At 47.8% G+C, this 13,396-nt stretch overlaps 4 protein-coding genes across 4 annotated transcripts, besides 19 other annotated features; all 4 read right to left on the bottom strand.

The window, feature by feature from the left end:
- Positions 1–7,919: part of a sequence feature (sequence corresponds to BAC RPCI93-1P6) that runs on past the window's edge.
- Positions 185–220: a sequence feature (AT_rich).
- Positions 450–493: a microsatellite.
- Positions 631–662: a microsatellite.
- Positions 677–700: a microsatellite.
- Positions 788–809: a microsatellite.
- Tb927.5.1710 (ribonucleoprotein p18, mitochondrial precursor, putative) lies at positions 877–1,443 on the bottom strand (the record flags this gene model as incomplete). Its single annotated transcript, XM_839752.1, has 1 exon — positions 877–1,443. One exon carries the CDS (start codon positions 1,441–1,443, stop codon positions 877–879), a length of 567 nt encoding a protein of 188 aa, XP_844845.1.
- Positions 1,467–1,496: a microsatellite.
- Positions 1,886–1,959: a sequence feature (CT-rich).
- Positions 2,135–2,192: a microsatellite.
- Positions 2,804–2,870: a microsatellite.
- Positions 3,020–3,048: a microsatellite.
- Positions 3,197–3,262: a microsatellite.
- Positions 3,719–4,486, bottom strand: Tb927.5.1700 (replication Factor A 28 kDa subunit, putative; the record flags this gene model as incomplete). Its single annotated transcript, XM_839751.1, has 1 exon — positions 3,719–4,486. The coding sequence occupies one exon, from the start codon at positions 4,484–4,486 to the stop codon at positions 3,719–3,721; it is 768 nt and encodes a 255-aa protein (XP_844844.1).
- Positions 4,523–4,546: a microsatellite.
- Positions 5,857–7,245, bottom strand: Tb927.5.1690 (hypothetical protein, conserved; the record flags this gene model as incomplete). The annotated part of the gene is made up of 1 exon (XM_839750.1): positions 5,857–7,245. One exon carries the CDS (start codon positions 7,243–7,245, stop codon positions 5,857–5,859), a length of 1,389 nt encoding a protein of 462 aa, XP_844843.1.
- Positions 7,350–7,393: a microsatellite.
- Positions 7,555–7,610: a sequence feature (T-rich).
- Positions 7,782–7,805: a microsatellite.
- Positions 7,847–7,866: a microsatellite.
- Positions 7,920–13,396: part of a sequence feature (sequence corresponds to BAC RPCI93-30H13) that runs on past the window's edge.
- Tb927.5.1680 (hypothetical protein, conserved) lies at positions 8,118–13,373 on the bottom strand (the record flags this gene model as incomplete). The annotated part of the gene is made up of 1 exon (XM_839749.1): positions 8,118–13,373. One exon carries the CDS (start codon positions 13,371–13,373, stop codon positions 8,118–8,120), a length of 5,256 nt encoding a protein of 1,751 aa, XP_844842.1.
- Positions 13,315–13,337: a microsatellite.

Here is a 13,396-nt window from a genome sequence, read left to right as displayed (position 1 = left end):
GAGAGAGAGATAGAGGAAGATATAGGGAAGCGGTACGCACATATGCACATACGCAAAGTGTTCGTATACACGCATGCACATGCATTACCTCAACATTTCCCAGAATCTCCCTTTCCACCGCTACTAGTACCAAACTAACAACAACACATTACGAACGGCAACCGACAGAATTTTTAGGAATAAGAAATTTTCATAATAATAATGATAAATTATTATTATTGTTAAACAAGAGAAGATAAAGAGGAAGCTTGTATGTGGAGAGAGAGTGATGGTGATGGTAAGCACTTGCGGCGGTGGTGAAACAAAAAATAAAACGAAAGAAAATAATGTGTCGCCACACCCCACCACACACCACACACGCATGGTAACGAACCGACAAGATGCGCGTATTGCCTTGCAACTTACCTCTGACTCTCCCTTCCTTCTTACCTTCCTTGTGTTCTTTTTTTTCCCGTCCCGTCCCGTCCCGTCCCGCCACGCGCCGTCCCGTCCCACCTCCGCACACCAATCACTCCATGCATGCATATTATAAACACACACGCACAGAGAGAGAGAGAGAGAGACGAAACCTTTCCCTATCCAAACTCCCACAGCATTACTACACGCCCCTTCTCAAACAAAGCCACCCCAACACACCCATACATACACACACACACACACACCTACGTACTAGAAAATATATATATATATATATATTTATGTTTATTCGAGAAAAAGGTCAATATGTTGCGAGTGCGCAAGCCAACTACCCGACGCGACCAAATAAATAAACATACAAATAGAGGCGCCACACCACACCACACCACACCCACAAAACCTAAACACAAGAAGAATGTCAAAAAGAGAATCCTCTATTGCGTGTGTGGGGAGGTACTTTTACTCTACCTTTACATCAAACAATCCTGCCTGCTGTGAAAGGTGCCCTGGATGTTCTTTCCCCTCTGTTTTCGCCTTCTGTGCATTGGCTTCATTGGCCTTTACGAGATCTGCTGGGCATCCCTTACATTCCGTTTCCATCACCTGTTGAATGCAGTAGCCGAGGCGGAACTGGCCACTCTTTACGCACTCCTTCATCACCCATGTCCAGGATTCTTCGTTAGGTTTTAACCTGTTACGGTGCTGCATCTCCTCCAACAAATCCATCATCGCGCAGAACTTACTTTCATTATCCACGGGTGTCGACTGCTTCGAGGGGGACTGGTAAATACACTGGAGTGTGGCATTATATGTGGCGATATCCGGCGGGCAGTTACTGACGTTCATGTTTACGAGCACCTCCCCGGCTTCGTCGTAATACTTGCACTTCTTGATCTTTTCAATCCATGGTGCAGTGTTGGTATCCACCTCATAACCAAATAAATCATACTTCTTCGCGGCGCTGGTGGCGGCAAAGCGGGCAGCGGCAACACTGCAAAACACCGGGGCATAAACACGGCGCATCATTCTTCCACTTCGATTTGGTTTTAGTTGTTGTTGTTGTTGTTGTTGTTGTTGTTTTTTGTTTCCCTCCTTTCAAAAACAAAAAAACCTTTACTTTAAAACCTGTATGTAGATTTATTTTGTAAATAATCTTACGTGCGTAACGAACTAACTTTTCTCCTACCAATAGACTGATAGTTACTAAATTATCTTTTAGTTTTTTCGCCTCTCTTACCACGTTGATGATGAAGAGGATGTAATAAGTTGCAGTGAAAAGGGAGAAAAACGAAGCGCATTGAGCCACAAGAATTAAATTTTAAAAAAAGGATGAGAGAAGCCAAAATAGAAAAGTACGAAAAAAACAAAGGGAAAGAAAGTGTGACCACACGGGACACAAAATTAAGGACTGGACAGAAAAAACAACAACAACAAAAGGGAAACAACATCATCCATCTTTGGGGCTTTCAAAGAAAAAAAGCGCGCAGTAACGAAAAAAAAGAAAAAAGAAAATGGAGGAAAGTAAGGATGGAAGAGAGGAGGTGAATCCATTTTAAAGCACTTCCAACCCCATTCAGTGGAAAATGGTGATGGACAGCACACAAATGCGTACTCACATATGTGAGGGATATGTGAAGAGATAAAGGCAAAAGACAGGTAAGAACTTGGGGCGGAAAAAAAAAAACACAGTACTTAACTAATGCTGCCTTTTCCACAAATATATCACACATACACACACACACACATATATATATATATGTATAAGCAGATAAATACTCTCCTCCTGTCCTCCAACGTCTTTCTTTCCTTCTTTTTCTTTTTTCCCCCGTATTTCTTCTTAAGGTGTATCATTTCCCTTCGTTTTGTTTTTTTTCCTCAACCAACCAAACTCACCAATCCTTCCCCGCTTCCTTCGCACAAATACGCATAAAAACAAAATAGTAAAAAAAAAAACGCAGCGCACAACTCTTCGAATGGGGGGGGGGAGGGGAAGAAAAGTCCCTAACATGCGTGCGCACATGACATTATCAGCAACACACGTTACTCGTGACAATATAATAAACGGTACAGATTAGCGGGAATTAAAACAATAATAAAAGAACAAAATGGAAAGCCCCAATATGATACGCGGGATAGGGCAGAGGACTCACACAATATAAACAAGAAAAAAAAAATGGAGGAAAAATGAATGGGAAGAAAAGTATCTTCTTCAAAATGATAATAAACATACCAACAAATGACTGCAACAATGACAGAGAAAGAAAAGCAAAATAAAAAACAAACAAACACAATTTTTATTCCCCTGCCGCCGCACCTCCCCCCTCCCATCCGCTATGAAACACACCACTGCGCGGCCCGCTCGCACATGTGTCATGGTGTTGCAACATATTATTCTCATTATTATTCCTCTCATTACGGCTATTACTATTATCATTATCATTATTATTATTATTGTCACAAGTAACGCCCTCTGCTGCTATTCACCACCATGGTCACAACAATGGAGGGAAAATTTTTGCAGCGGCAGTGCCTCATACTGATGGTAAAAATAGAGAGTTGAAAATAGAGGGGAAGGGGCATTTCTATAGTTTGTTTTATTCTGTATATATATATATATATATAATGTATATAATGCATAAAGATGAGTCACACTTATTTAAACGGTGCGCCAGACACAATTTTTAATCTTTCACCTGTACGCCCAGTGGCTGGCATCTGCACAAATCAATAAAGCTAAAGGAAAAAGGAAGCACAAAAATTACTTCAGCCTTCTCTCCAGATGTATATAGGTACGCATACGTATAAATATATATATATATATATATATTTATATATTTATTTATATTCATACCATTCTATCCGCCACTGACCGTTAAAGCAGGTAACAAAGGAAAGCCTGCTAAACAAGCACAAAGAAATAAAGTGACAGGAAGAAAAACGTTTCTGTTGGCTTCTCCCCTTTCCCTTCCACTACCTCCATTCCTATTTTGCAAGTTATTCCCATTTTTCTTCTTTTTTCACCCCCCCCCTTTTCCCGCATCACCCACGCCCAGACTCAAAAAAAAAAAACAAAATTTTTCTCCCCCGACACCACAGGCACATACATAAATAAATACATGCATATGCAAATACGTGCATTTTTTTTTTCCCATAGTCTAAGCCCAACACCCCATCCCCAACTCCTCTTCTTCCTCCTCCTCCGGCCGCAAGCACACCACAACACCAACAGGCATAGGTGAAAAAATTACGTGCAAGAACTACTATTCTTTTTTTTCCCCCCTCTTTATTGTTTCATTTTGTTTTAAATGCCAAACTTACAATCATGTGTTTGGTAAATCTTTCCCTCCTCCATCAACGTACGTATGGCGTTGCGTACGTCTTGACCACTGAAACCATATTGCAATGCAGCCGCAGAGATTTCATCCATGGAAAGTCCCTCCTCCCCCCGTGCCTTCTGCCTGATTGTGTTGATGACAACATCAGTCGTGAACACCTTTCCATCACCACCAGGAAACATGTTCTGAACACCGACTGCACTCGCCGTATTGGGAACTGCAGCGGGAGCAGCAGAGCTGGGACGTCGCGACCCCTGCGTGAGTCGTAGATGTGTGAGAATCACGTCAAGAAAGTGATAGTTTAGTTCATTACAGTCTGACACAAGCCGCACCGTGCCCGTAACAATAGGAGAGTTTTGCCACATCTTCACTGTACCGGCTGCCCGCACATAACATTGCAATGGCAGCGGATCATCCTGCTGGTCGGCATCCATCCACTGCCGCACCACAACAACACCAGTGCCATCAGTAATTCGGTAGCCGTGGTGTTTAGCCGTGAGGGCACCGCCACTGAAGCGGTTGTCGCTATCGTTTTCGTAGCCCACCACTCGCCCCACAACAGTTGCTTGTGTCACCTCACGACCATCAATAACCGTCACACCTTCACCCACACGTTGAGCCTCGAGCAGTTGTTTAATTGTGACGGGGCGGATCGGGTGCACCCGCCGCTGCTGCGTGGCGGCATTTGAGTTCGCCGCGGCACCAGTAAAGAAGTTACTTCCACTTCCTTCCATTCTCTTCTACTCTTTCTTTTTGAAAAACAAAAAAAAATATATATATATATATATATTTATCTCTTTTCCCTTCTGCCGTTTGCTGCCGCTGTTCACGTTACCACGACGCTATCCATAATAAACAGGGGGCGAAGGAAAAAGAAAAGAAACAAGGACGAGGGATGGACGAAAACAGGTAGCTCAGCACTCAATACTTTAAGTGCATGTGCACTGAATAAATGAACGACAAGAGGAGACCATTTAAAAAAAAAAAAAAGGAAAAATGCGAAAGCACACCAAGTTTCTTGAGCACATGTAAAAAATGTGTGTAAAATAAGGGGGAAGAAGTAAGCCTTTGACAACAACCGAAGATGAAGCCTGCTTTAGTCTACTGAAAGCACAACAGTCAATGGTACAACTTCACAGCAACTGAAACACAAAAGGAAGCCAAGGCAACAAAAGAAAAAGGGAGACGTTGAGATTATACGTGTGAAGGAGCAGCCAACTCATCCCCTCCTGCCCCCAACACACATATATGCACACCAATTTTTTTTTATAAAAAAACGACAAAGGCTCCCAAAGAGTGATACGGGAAACCTCCCCAGAGAAAAAAAAAGAGTAAGGGTGAAAATGTCTCCAACTTCTCAAAGACTTTTTGTTCCCTACACAATCTTTCCTTTTTTTTTCTTTTTTTCCCCGTAGGTGCTTCAATTACAAGAATGGAAACCGCTGTCTTAATACATGAACAAAAAAAAATATACATGGGTTCCTCAACTTCCACCGCTACCCCTACTCTCCTCCTATTCACACAGCAGCATCACCGCCACAACCACCACCACCCCAACTCTCTGAGGCAACTACACACACGTTTTATCTAAATTAACCGACAACATCCTCATATTGTTGACGTATTTCATGCAGCACACGACAAACACTAACAGCATCAACTATCACTAGCCCGATGGCCCTGTTAACACATATAAGAGTATATTGTTATATACGTGCGTGTGTGTATGCAGCTCCCTGCACATCTCCCCTCTTCCTTTTCCTTTTCTTCACTTCTTCCTTCTGCCTCGAGCCACCCAATTGTTTTTCTCCATACTTTTAGTTTCCCTAAGCTCTGGCAAAGGAAAAAAAAAAAGCAGGCACAAGAAACCTCTAACAAACAAAAAATTGAAGGTGCGTGAAACAAAACGAGAAGGACCCCACATTTCGACTACACCACTAAGAGACACAACCGACGCAAATCGGTTGTGGAAAAACGGGAAACCGGAGACTATAAGAGCTGAGTTACGGAAATTTATCCGCACAGTGGTCCAACCACGGAAGCCACCGCCTCAACAAGTCCGTCACAACGATGCGTAAAAATAGTTAATAATCGGAAAAGTCCATCATATGGCAGGGCAACGATACAAATACGGCAACCCCTGAGTCCTTTCCTTAGAGCGCTGAAGATCCAAAAGGACGCGCCGCTGACCCCCTTGACCATCACTAGTTTCAGTCTCCAGTCCAGTGGCATCGGGGTGTAATTTTACAATTTGTGGCTCCTTCTCAAGTCCTTTCTTCCCACCAATGGACGGTTTTTGCATTGCCTCTCGCGGATCCTCGCCGCACACGGCACAGTACTGCAGAATGCGAGCCAAACTGAACTTTGTGTGAATCCGTTGCATTGATTCAGAAGACGCGAGAATACGCTCCGCAAGCTGTAAGGCGTCGCGCATGATTGCACGCCGTAAAGCACCAGCAATCGAGGTTGAATTGCTCCATTCCTTATCATGAGCCGCCACCTGCGCTGGAGCCGCCTTACGCGCCACAGCTGTGCTCGACAGCTGCTGTTGGAGTTCCTTCCTCCTTTGGCCACGCGCCTCTGCATCGTATGCACCCTTCTTCTCAGCTTCTCCTTCATAATCACATTCATGCTCATCTTCGTCGTCGGCGTTCTCTTTAGCCGCCCGTTCCACGGATTCCTTCGTCCAATTATTCTCGCGTGTGAGTTCCTCCACCCTGTCCCGCATGATGGCAAGAGCGCCAGCCACCTCGTAATCACTGATGAATTTGTCATAGTCGAGGTTCTTTGCGAACTCAAGCAGGTCGTCCGCCTCCGCAATCTCATCTTCCAAGGCTTCATCCTCTGTGAGGGCCCACTTGGGCTTCTTCTTTTTCTTCCCTACCTTTTTCTTTTCTTTTGCTTCAGGTGCTGAAGGTACATTCCCCATTGCTCCTTCACTGAGTCTTTGCTGTTGCTGTTGCTGCTGTTGGCCCCCTTGTCCCCCTCTATCGGCATCCAACGCTGCACCGCGCTCTTGTTGCTCTTGCGCAGTTGCTTCGCTTGCCTTCTGTGCCCACTTGCGCCTCATCTGGTCCACACGTCGGGCGCGCTCAACCTCACGCACCACTTCCTCCTCCTTCATTTGTCGCATCTGCTTAGCGAAGCTGCGAAGCCAGCGCTTATGCTGTGAAACGACTGCGCAGACATTGGCACGCTGCGACTTCAGGTTTTCTACACGCTGGCGGTGGTTCCGCTCCATTGTTGCGCGCTCCTCCGCAGAGGGCCCTAAGCCCAGTGGCGTGTTGGACCCACCAGCCGGTACGAATACGGGGCCGGTCGGGGCAGTGGCATTGTTCCCCCGAAGCTCCATGGAGGCGCCATTGGGAATATTTACAGGGCAGGCACATAAAAGAATGCCCTTGTAGTTTTCTACGGCGACATTAGAAGGCTGGGGCAGTCGCTGGTACATTGCCGGCGGTTGGCTCAGAATCACATCCTTGTAGCTCTCCATCTTTTCCCCGCTTCACTGTACAACCACACCGAAGAAAAAAAACCTGTTGCCGTATCTGATCAGGGGATTTTATTTACGTTTCCACTTTTATACGTGCACTCCCTCTCCCCTTCCCTTCCCTTCCCTTCCCTTCACTCTCTCTCCCTTCTTGCCGCTACCTTTGTAAATCTAGATGATGGCTTCTTTGTTTTTGATACACACACACCTCTGCCCCAGTATATTCCGTATTACCCCTCACACACCCCTCCGCGTCCCGCTTCGCAAGTGCGCTGGGGGGAATAGTAAGAAACTTCACAGCAATGGAGGGCGAAAAAGAAAAAAGGAAACAAAAAAAAAGAACCGAGAGATAACAAAAAAAAATGAAAGTAGAATCGGGGGAGTGACGAAAATGCCAGGTGTAGTGAACCAAAAAAAAAGTGACGGTTATTACAAGAGTAACAGCGAAGCTCTTGTGTAGACGGCACGCGAGCAATCACATGAAGATCTAAGTAATGAATGAATGAATTCAAACCTGTACATACCATATACACCCCCCCCACACACACACACACATACACACAAAGAAATCACACCGTGTCTACACGTATGTGCACCAACAAGTTATATATATATATATATATAACAAAAATATGCACACAGAGGTAAAAGAAAAGGAACATGTATTGGACAAACATATTCTGTTACCACACCAACTCCGTATTTAACCACTCAGACACCACCTTCACGCAGTTGCACACAATAGGCGTACATAAAAATCGCCTGTACCGCAACCCAAAGCGACAGGGCACCCAATAAATTAAAAAATGAAAACACAAATAGAGTGTAGCGTCAAACACATACAAAAACACACATGTGTGGCAGATGCCATCTCATTAAATGACCGTCAGACGTGGCAATACGTGCCGCCCCCAGTGTGAGGAACTCAGTAGGGGCAAAGACAGTGCTGTGCGGCCTTCAATCTCCAGCAGAAGGATGAGGTCCTCCTCGAGGGAAATGGTATACTCGCCACTACTTTCCTCATCCTCGCTGATCTTGCTGTTCCCTTCACCACCAAGTGAATACCTGCCACGCACGGAACGATACGGCGAAGTCGATTCAGCATTGCCCTGTGTCGCCGCACTCCAACCTGGAGCGCAGCTGTCGAACGCCGGTCGAAAAAAGTACAAAGCCTCCTTCACCGACAACGTGAGATCAAACACCGATAGCGGAGAGAGGGCCAACAATGAACCCTTTATGGAGGCTAATGTATATGCATGATTTTGTCCCGCTTCGGCCAGCAGTGGCGTTTCTACCAACTGGGAATGACGCAGTTTCTTCGTCCGTGCAGCGTCCAGCGCAACAAGGGCATGATAATAGCGCTCCACAGTCGCCTGAGCCCCCCGTGTGCGCGCGATGGCAGACAACAAGTCTGGAAGGCGCGGCAACAGACGTGAGCACAGGACGCCATTCTTGAGTTCAAACGAAACGGTAAGAACACGAAAAAGGTAGCACTTCAAGAAGTCTTCCCAACTTGCCTTGGAAGCATTCGTGGAAAAATGCCACCACTTGATGCGGTGCCAGGCCTCCATTGTTATAGATGCAGTGCCGTCCACCTGATCAGGTCCTTGTTCCCGCAACTCTGGGGGGAACGACTGCACCATCTCACGCAACTCCTTGGTGGAAGGTTCGTTCACCAGGCTACACTCCTTCGTGTAGTCGGCACTGGATGCGCCGGAAGGATAGGGCTGACGAAAGAGAAGATCCACGAGAAACTGCTGCAGATGAAGCACGGGTCTTTTACACCACCGCGCCATCATGCCACTCTGGGTGACGGTGGATGAAAGTGTAGTCCGTCGTGCCCTCGAGGAGTACTCCATCTGAAGTAAAACATACTTCTGGCAGCGAACCGCATTGCGGAAGATGCGAGCGCAATCCTCTCCAGTTAGCACGGGCGTCTCAGCTACACCCTTGCAGTGCCTGAGCCTCATCCATGAGAACATGGAGTCCGACACACCTTTAATATGCGCCGACTCACCGCTACAATCCTTTGGCGCGAAGGGAAGGGTAAAACCAATGTCCCTGGCGATCGTATGCAACCCCTCGGGTAGCAGTTTCCAAATGCAGTTGAGCTGCGCCTGAAGAACACAGTGGGTGAACTCATCTTCGTTCACAGTGCCCTTTTGGTACATGGAAAAGTTTTGCAAAACTAACTCAACTCCAGTCTCTTCCCAGCAGTTCCGATCTTTCACCGAGTCGATGCTGAACGTTGGGACCAACTGTTCCATCAACTGCACTGCCAGTGACGACCGCGAGGCAATCTCCTCCTGAGCCGCAACAGGCGGTAGGAAGATGCCCGCAACGTCAGACGGGCGACACGCGGATGGAAACCTACCATTAGGTGGAATTCTAAGTGACGCCGCGTACATGTCATCCACCCAACGGGCCGCACACATTGCAGATGTCATGCAGCAGCGGCGCAGTAATGCGATGGCTGCCACCAAACGCCCCACAGACACTGAGATTGCGGGAGGCGACGGCGGCGATGGTGAGTCTACAGGAAGTACATTATTCTGAGTAGGGGTATAAACAGTATCGCAGCGCCTTTCTTCCGCTGCGCCACCTTCAAATCCATCATTCCCTTCCAGTGGCGGAACAGCAAACAGCTCGGACAACAATTGACGAATAACTCGGGGAGCCGTAACATCCCAACTGTTAGAGACCTCAACGCTTAACCTCTTGCTAATACCATCTATAGAGTCCAACAAACACGACAGCGCCGTCTCGTGAACACGCGACGAATATGCCCACATGAAATACTGAAAATTCTCGACCGCCTCGGCTCTACCATCTAATTGCTGCACGGCATGCAGTATCTCATCAAATTCAATACGTGGGGCGGCGCGAAGAAAGTCTCTCTTTACAAAATCATAGGTTGAAAAGTTGCTCGGAAGAGAATGATTGCGGACAGGTGAAAACGTTGGGCTCCCTGGACTGGGTGTTGTATTCCCCTTTTCTGCGGGAATCCGCGGAGCGGACAGCATGTGACTATGGGCCCACGCGCAGAGACCAGAAAGCGCTTCCCCCACATCTGCCAACGCAACTTCGAGAACCTGACGAAGTAACAAGGCACTAACAGTGTCAAGCTTGGTTAATCCCTCGGACATTAAGCCATACAGTGCCTCGCGCGAAACGCCATAATTATCATCTAAAGTCATGAAGTGCAAAGTACGACTGAGTCTATCGCCAGAGGATACATTAGTCGGGGTGACGGGGGGGATCGAATCGGTTCTCCCACCCCAAAGAGATGGTGGAAAAACCTCATCCGTCAGAAAATCCAACAAATCCGATAAAATTACATGAAAGACGCGATGCATTTCGGCTTCGAGAGCTATTGCGGTCTCCCACCTCGGGGGCCCCTCCCCGTCGTTGCCTTCATCGGTCGCACACCTGCTTTGCACCCGTGTTGATGACCCAGTCAACACTGAATCCTGCACCACCTGGGGGGTAAGAGCCATTAAGTCATTCCAACGAGCATGGAATCGGTCGTGAACCTCCACCAGCTGAGCAAGCACGGTCAACGGTAATCGGTAGTCACTGAGCTTCAATGGAGAAGCCAGTTGCCCTGGTATTAGGGACTTATTAGCAAGAACGTTAGCAATGGGCCTCAGTTCATATTTTAGGTTCAAAATAAGGTACAGTACGAGATCCCCATGTTCTGTGTTCTCGGGAAGGTTTTCCCTCCGTTCGAAGAAGAGAACCTTCGGCACCGCAAGTCCTGGCGGGATAGGAGTTTGGCTTATGTTTGAACTTACATTCTCGTTAGATTTTCCATGTGTTACGGACGAACGTCCCCGCCTTTTTACCTTCTCCACATGCGGGGTTCGTTCTCCCTCAGAAATGTGAGATAAACCAGCCTTAGACACGCGCGCACACCACGTCTTCCAGGATTGACGCATCTTCCGGTCTTGTTGAATGAGTTCCATTCGCAATCGCCACACTGGCCACTCCGCAAAAGAATCGCCGGTATCCTCTTCCCCATGTTGTGGCGGGGTTGGGCCTGAAAAAGGTTGCGAAAGAAGGGGAGATGGAGTTTGACTAAGGATCTCAGACATGGTCAGTGTGGAGCGGTTCCTCGCATGCCGCATCCGCCTGTAGCGGGAGGGAATGTCATATTGCAGAAATACCCCCACTAGACACAATGGCGGGAACACACGCAGCCGTGGTGGAGGTGTCTCCTCAGCTTCAATAACTGATGACCTAGAGTTGCCACACCTCCTCGTCGATGGGGACAAACAGAGCCGGCTCCCCTTTTTGCGGGTAGAGGACGCGGTAGTGGATAACGTCTGGCGCATGGGGTGCTTGCTAGCCAACAGTGTAACAGACCCACATTCATCGCCGCACTCCTCCTCTCTAAGCATTCGTGTAACTTCGTGTTCAAGTACCTCAAGGGCCAGATGAAGTCGTTGGTGCAGAGTGCGTAAAAACACCTCTGTGTCTGGAAAGCCGACTAGAAACAGCAAACGCATCATCGGAGGCGCCTCCGTCACACCCTCAGAGGCATCAGCAGAGGGACGTAGGACGAGCATAATATTGTATTGGTACACCGCAACGAGCTCCTTCACAAGAGCTTCGCAAAGGGCGTCGATGTACTGTTTGGACTCCACAAAGTCTTCGGCTTGTTTAACATCCTTCAGTCGACTAGTTCCGGTGCTCGACGCACCCGCGCCTTTATACACCTTTGCGCCGCTGGTTGACGCAGAGCCGGATCCTCCCTGACCGGAGTGCATTTGATGCCCTCGAATAAGCTGAGACGCCAAAATAACCCGATGCGCCATACAGTCACCACTGGTGGTATCCCAGTCGAACGTATTCCTTGTCACATCTGCCAGTTGCGAGTTGCTTGTGCGCTGTTTGCCCGACAAGACCGTTGCTTCCAGTGGGACATCACTATATAGCGCCTCCGCCATTTGCTTGAGTCCACTTAACTCATCACCGAACAAAAAACAACCCACCGGCGGTAGTTTGTGTGTCCATCCGGGCACTGTCTCCTCTGCAGCGTCCCCCTCGTGTGTTCGACGGATATCATCTAGTTGGGCTTCAAGTTCCTTCTCTTCTTCACATCGGAGGAGGAGAGTGGCTTCCTGCACGCTTTTGGCGATAAGTCCCGATCTATGCCTACACTGCAATTCCGTAACCTTCCTCATAACAGTTTCCGCATCAAAGGCATTTCCGTCAAAGGTTTCCGTTGCATCCCTGCCATCAACAGTCTCCCTGCAGTCAAACTCAACGGACTGGCTCACATCATTCGCAGATTCCGCCGCCCCCACCAAATTCTTCACAGCCCTGTAGTTTGTATTACGCAGCTCCCGAAGACTTGTCGTGGCAAGAAGATCGCTCAAAGGTTTGGCTCCTGTCTTGGAGAAAATTAACTCTTCCACCCATGCTCGCCACTTCGTCACACCGAGATCCTGTGGAAATCGACGCAAAGGAATGTTGTTGTAGACTATGGGAGTGTACATGTTGTCAAAGACCCGAATCGCCAACTCAACAATTCCGTTGGCAATGATGTTACAGTACTCTCTTGCGGCAGCGGCTTTTAATGCCCTTCTCCGCTCCTTCACATCTGGTACAACCATGCTATCTTTTGATTCTCCACATACCGCGGGACTATGTACACCTTCCATCAACATCACTTCCCGATCACGCACAGCCAACGCGGCTCTGAGTTCCTTTGCCCTAATGACACGATCATCAGACTTTCCAAGCTGCCTTGTAACAGACTCCATCGCCTTTCGCTTCTCCTCCTCTAAAATAAAGCGTGCCTCCTCAATAACACTTTGCAGCGCCTTCTCCCTATCATTACCGGAGAGTGTAACTTCGTCCTCTCGCTTTTGTTCCTCCACGGCATACTGTCTGCATTCTCTTTCACGCAGAAGCCTGGCAGCCTCTTCTTTTGCCTTTCTGATGGATGCCAGGTACTCCTCAGAGTCCTTCGCTCTCGTTGAGTTGCGACCCGCTTTATCCGCACCCCCAACTAACCCAAGGCGTCGGAGAGTTTCCTCAACACCAGCAATCCCTGATTCCACTTCCGCGGCGGCGGCGGCGGCGGCAGCCTTCTGGTGAAAATGTTGTCGTAGCTTAGGGGGCATAACGACTGTTAGATAGATAAACT

This window comes from Trypanosoma brucei, chromosome 5 (genome assembly GCF_000002445.2).
Source record: "Trypanosoma brucei brucei TREU927 chromosome 5, complete sequence".
Taxonomy (NCBI): domain Eukaryota; phylum Euglenozoa; class Kinetoplastea; order Trypanosomatida; family Trypanosomatidae; genus Trypanosoma; species Trypanosoma brucei.
The sequence above is the reverse complement of the archived record's forward strand: the minus strand, read 5'-3'. Positions and strand labels throughout refer to the sequence as shown.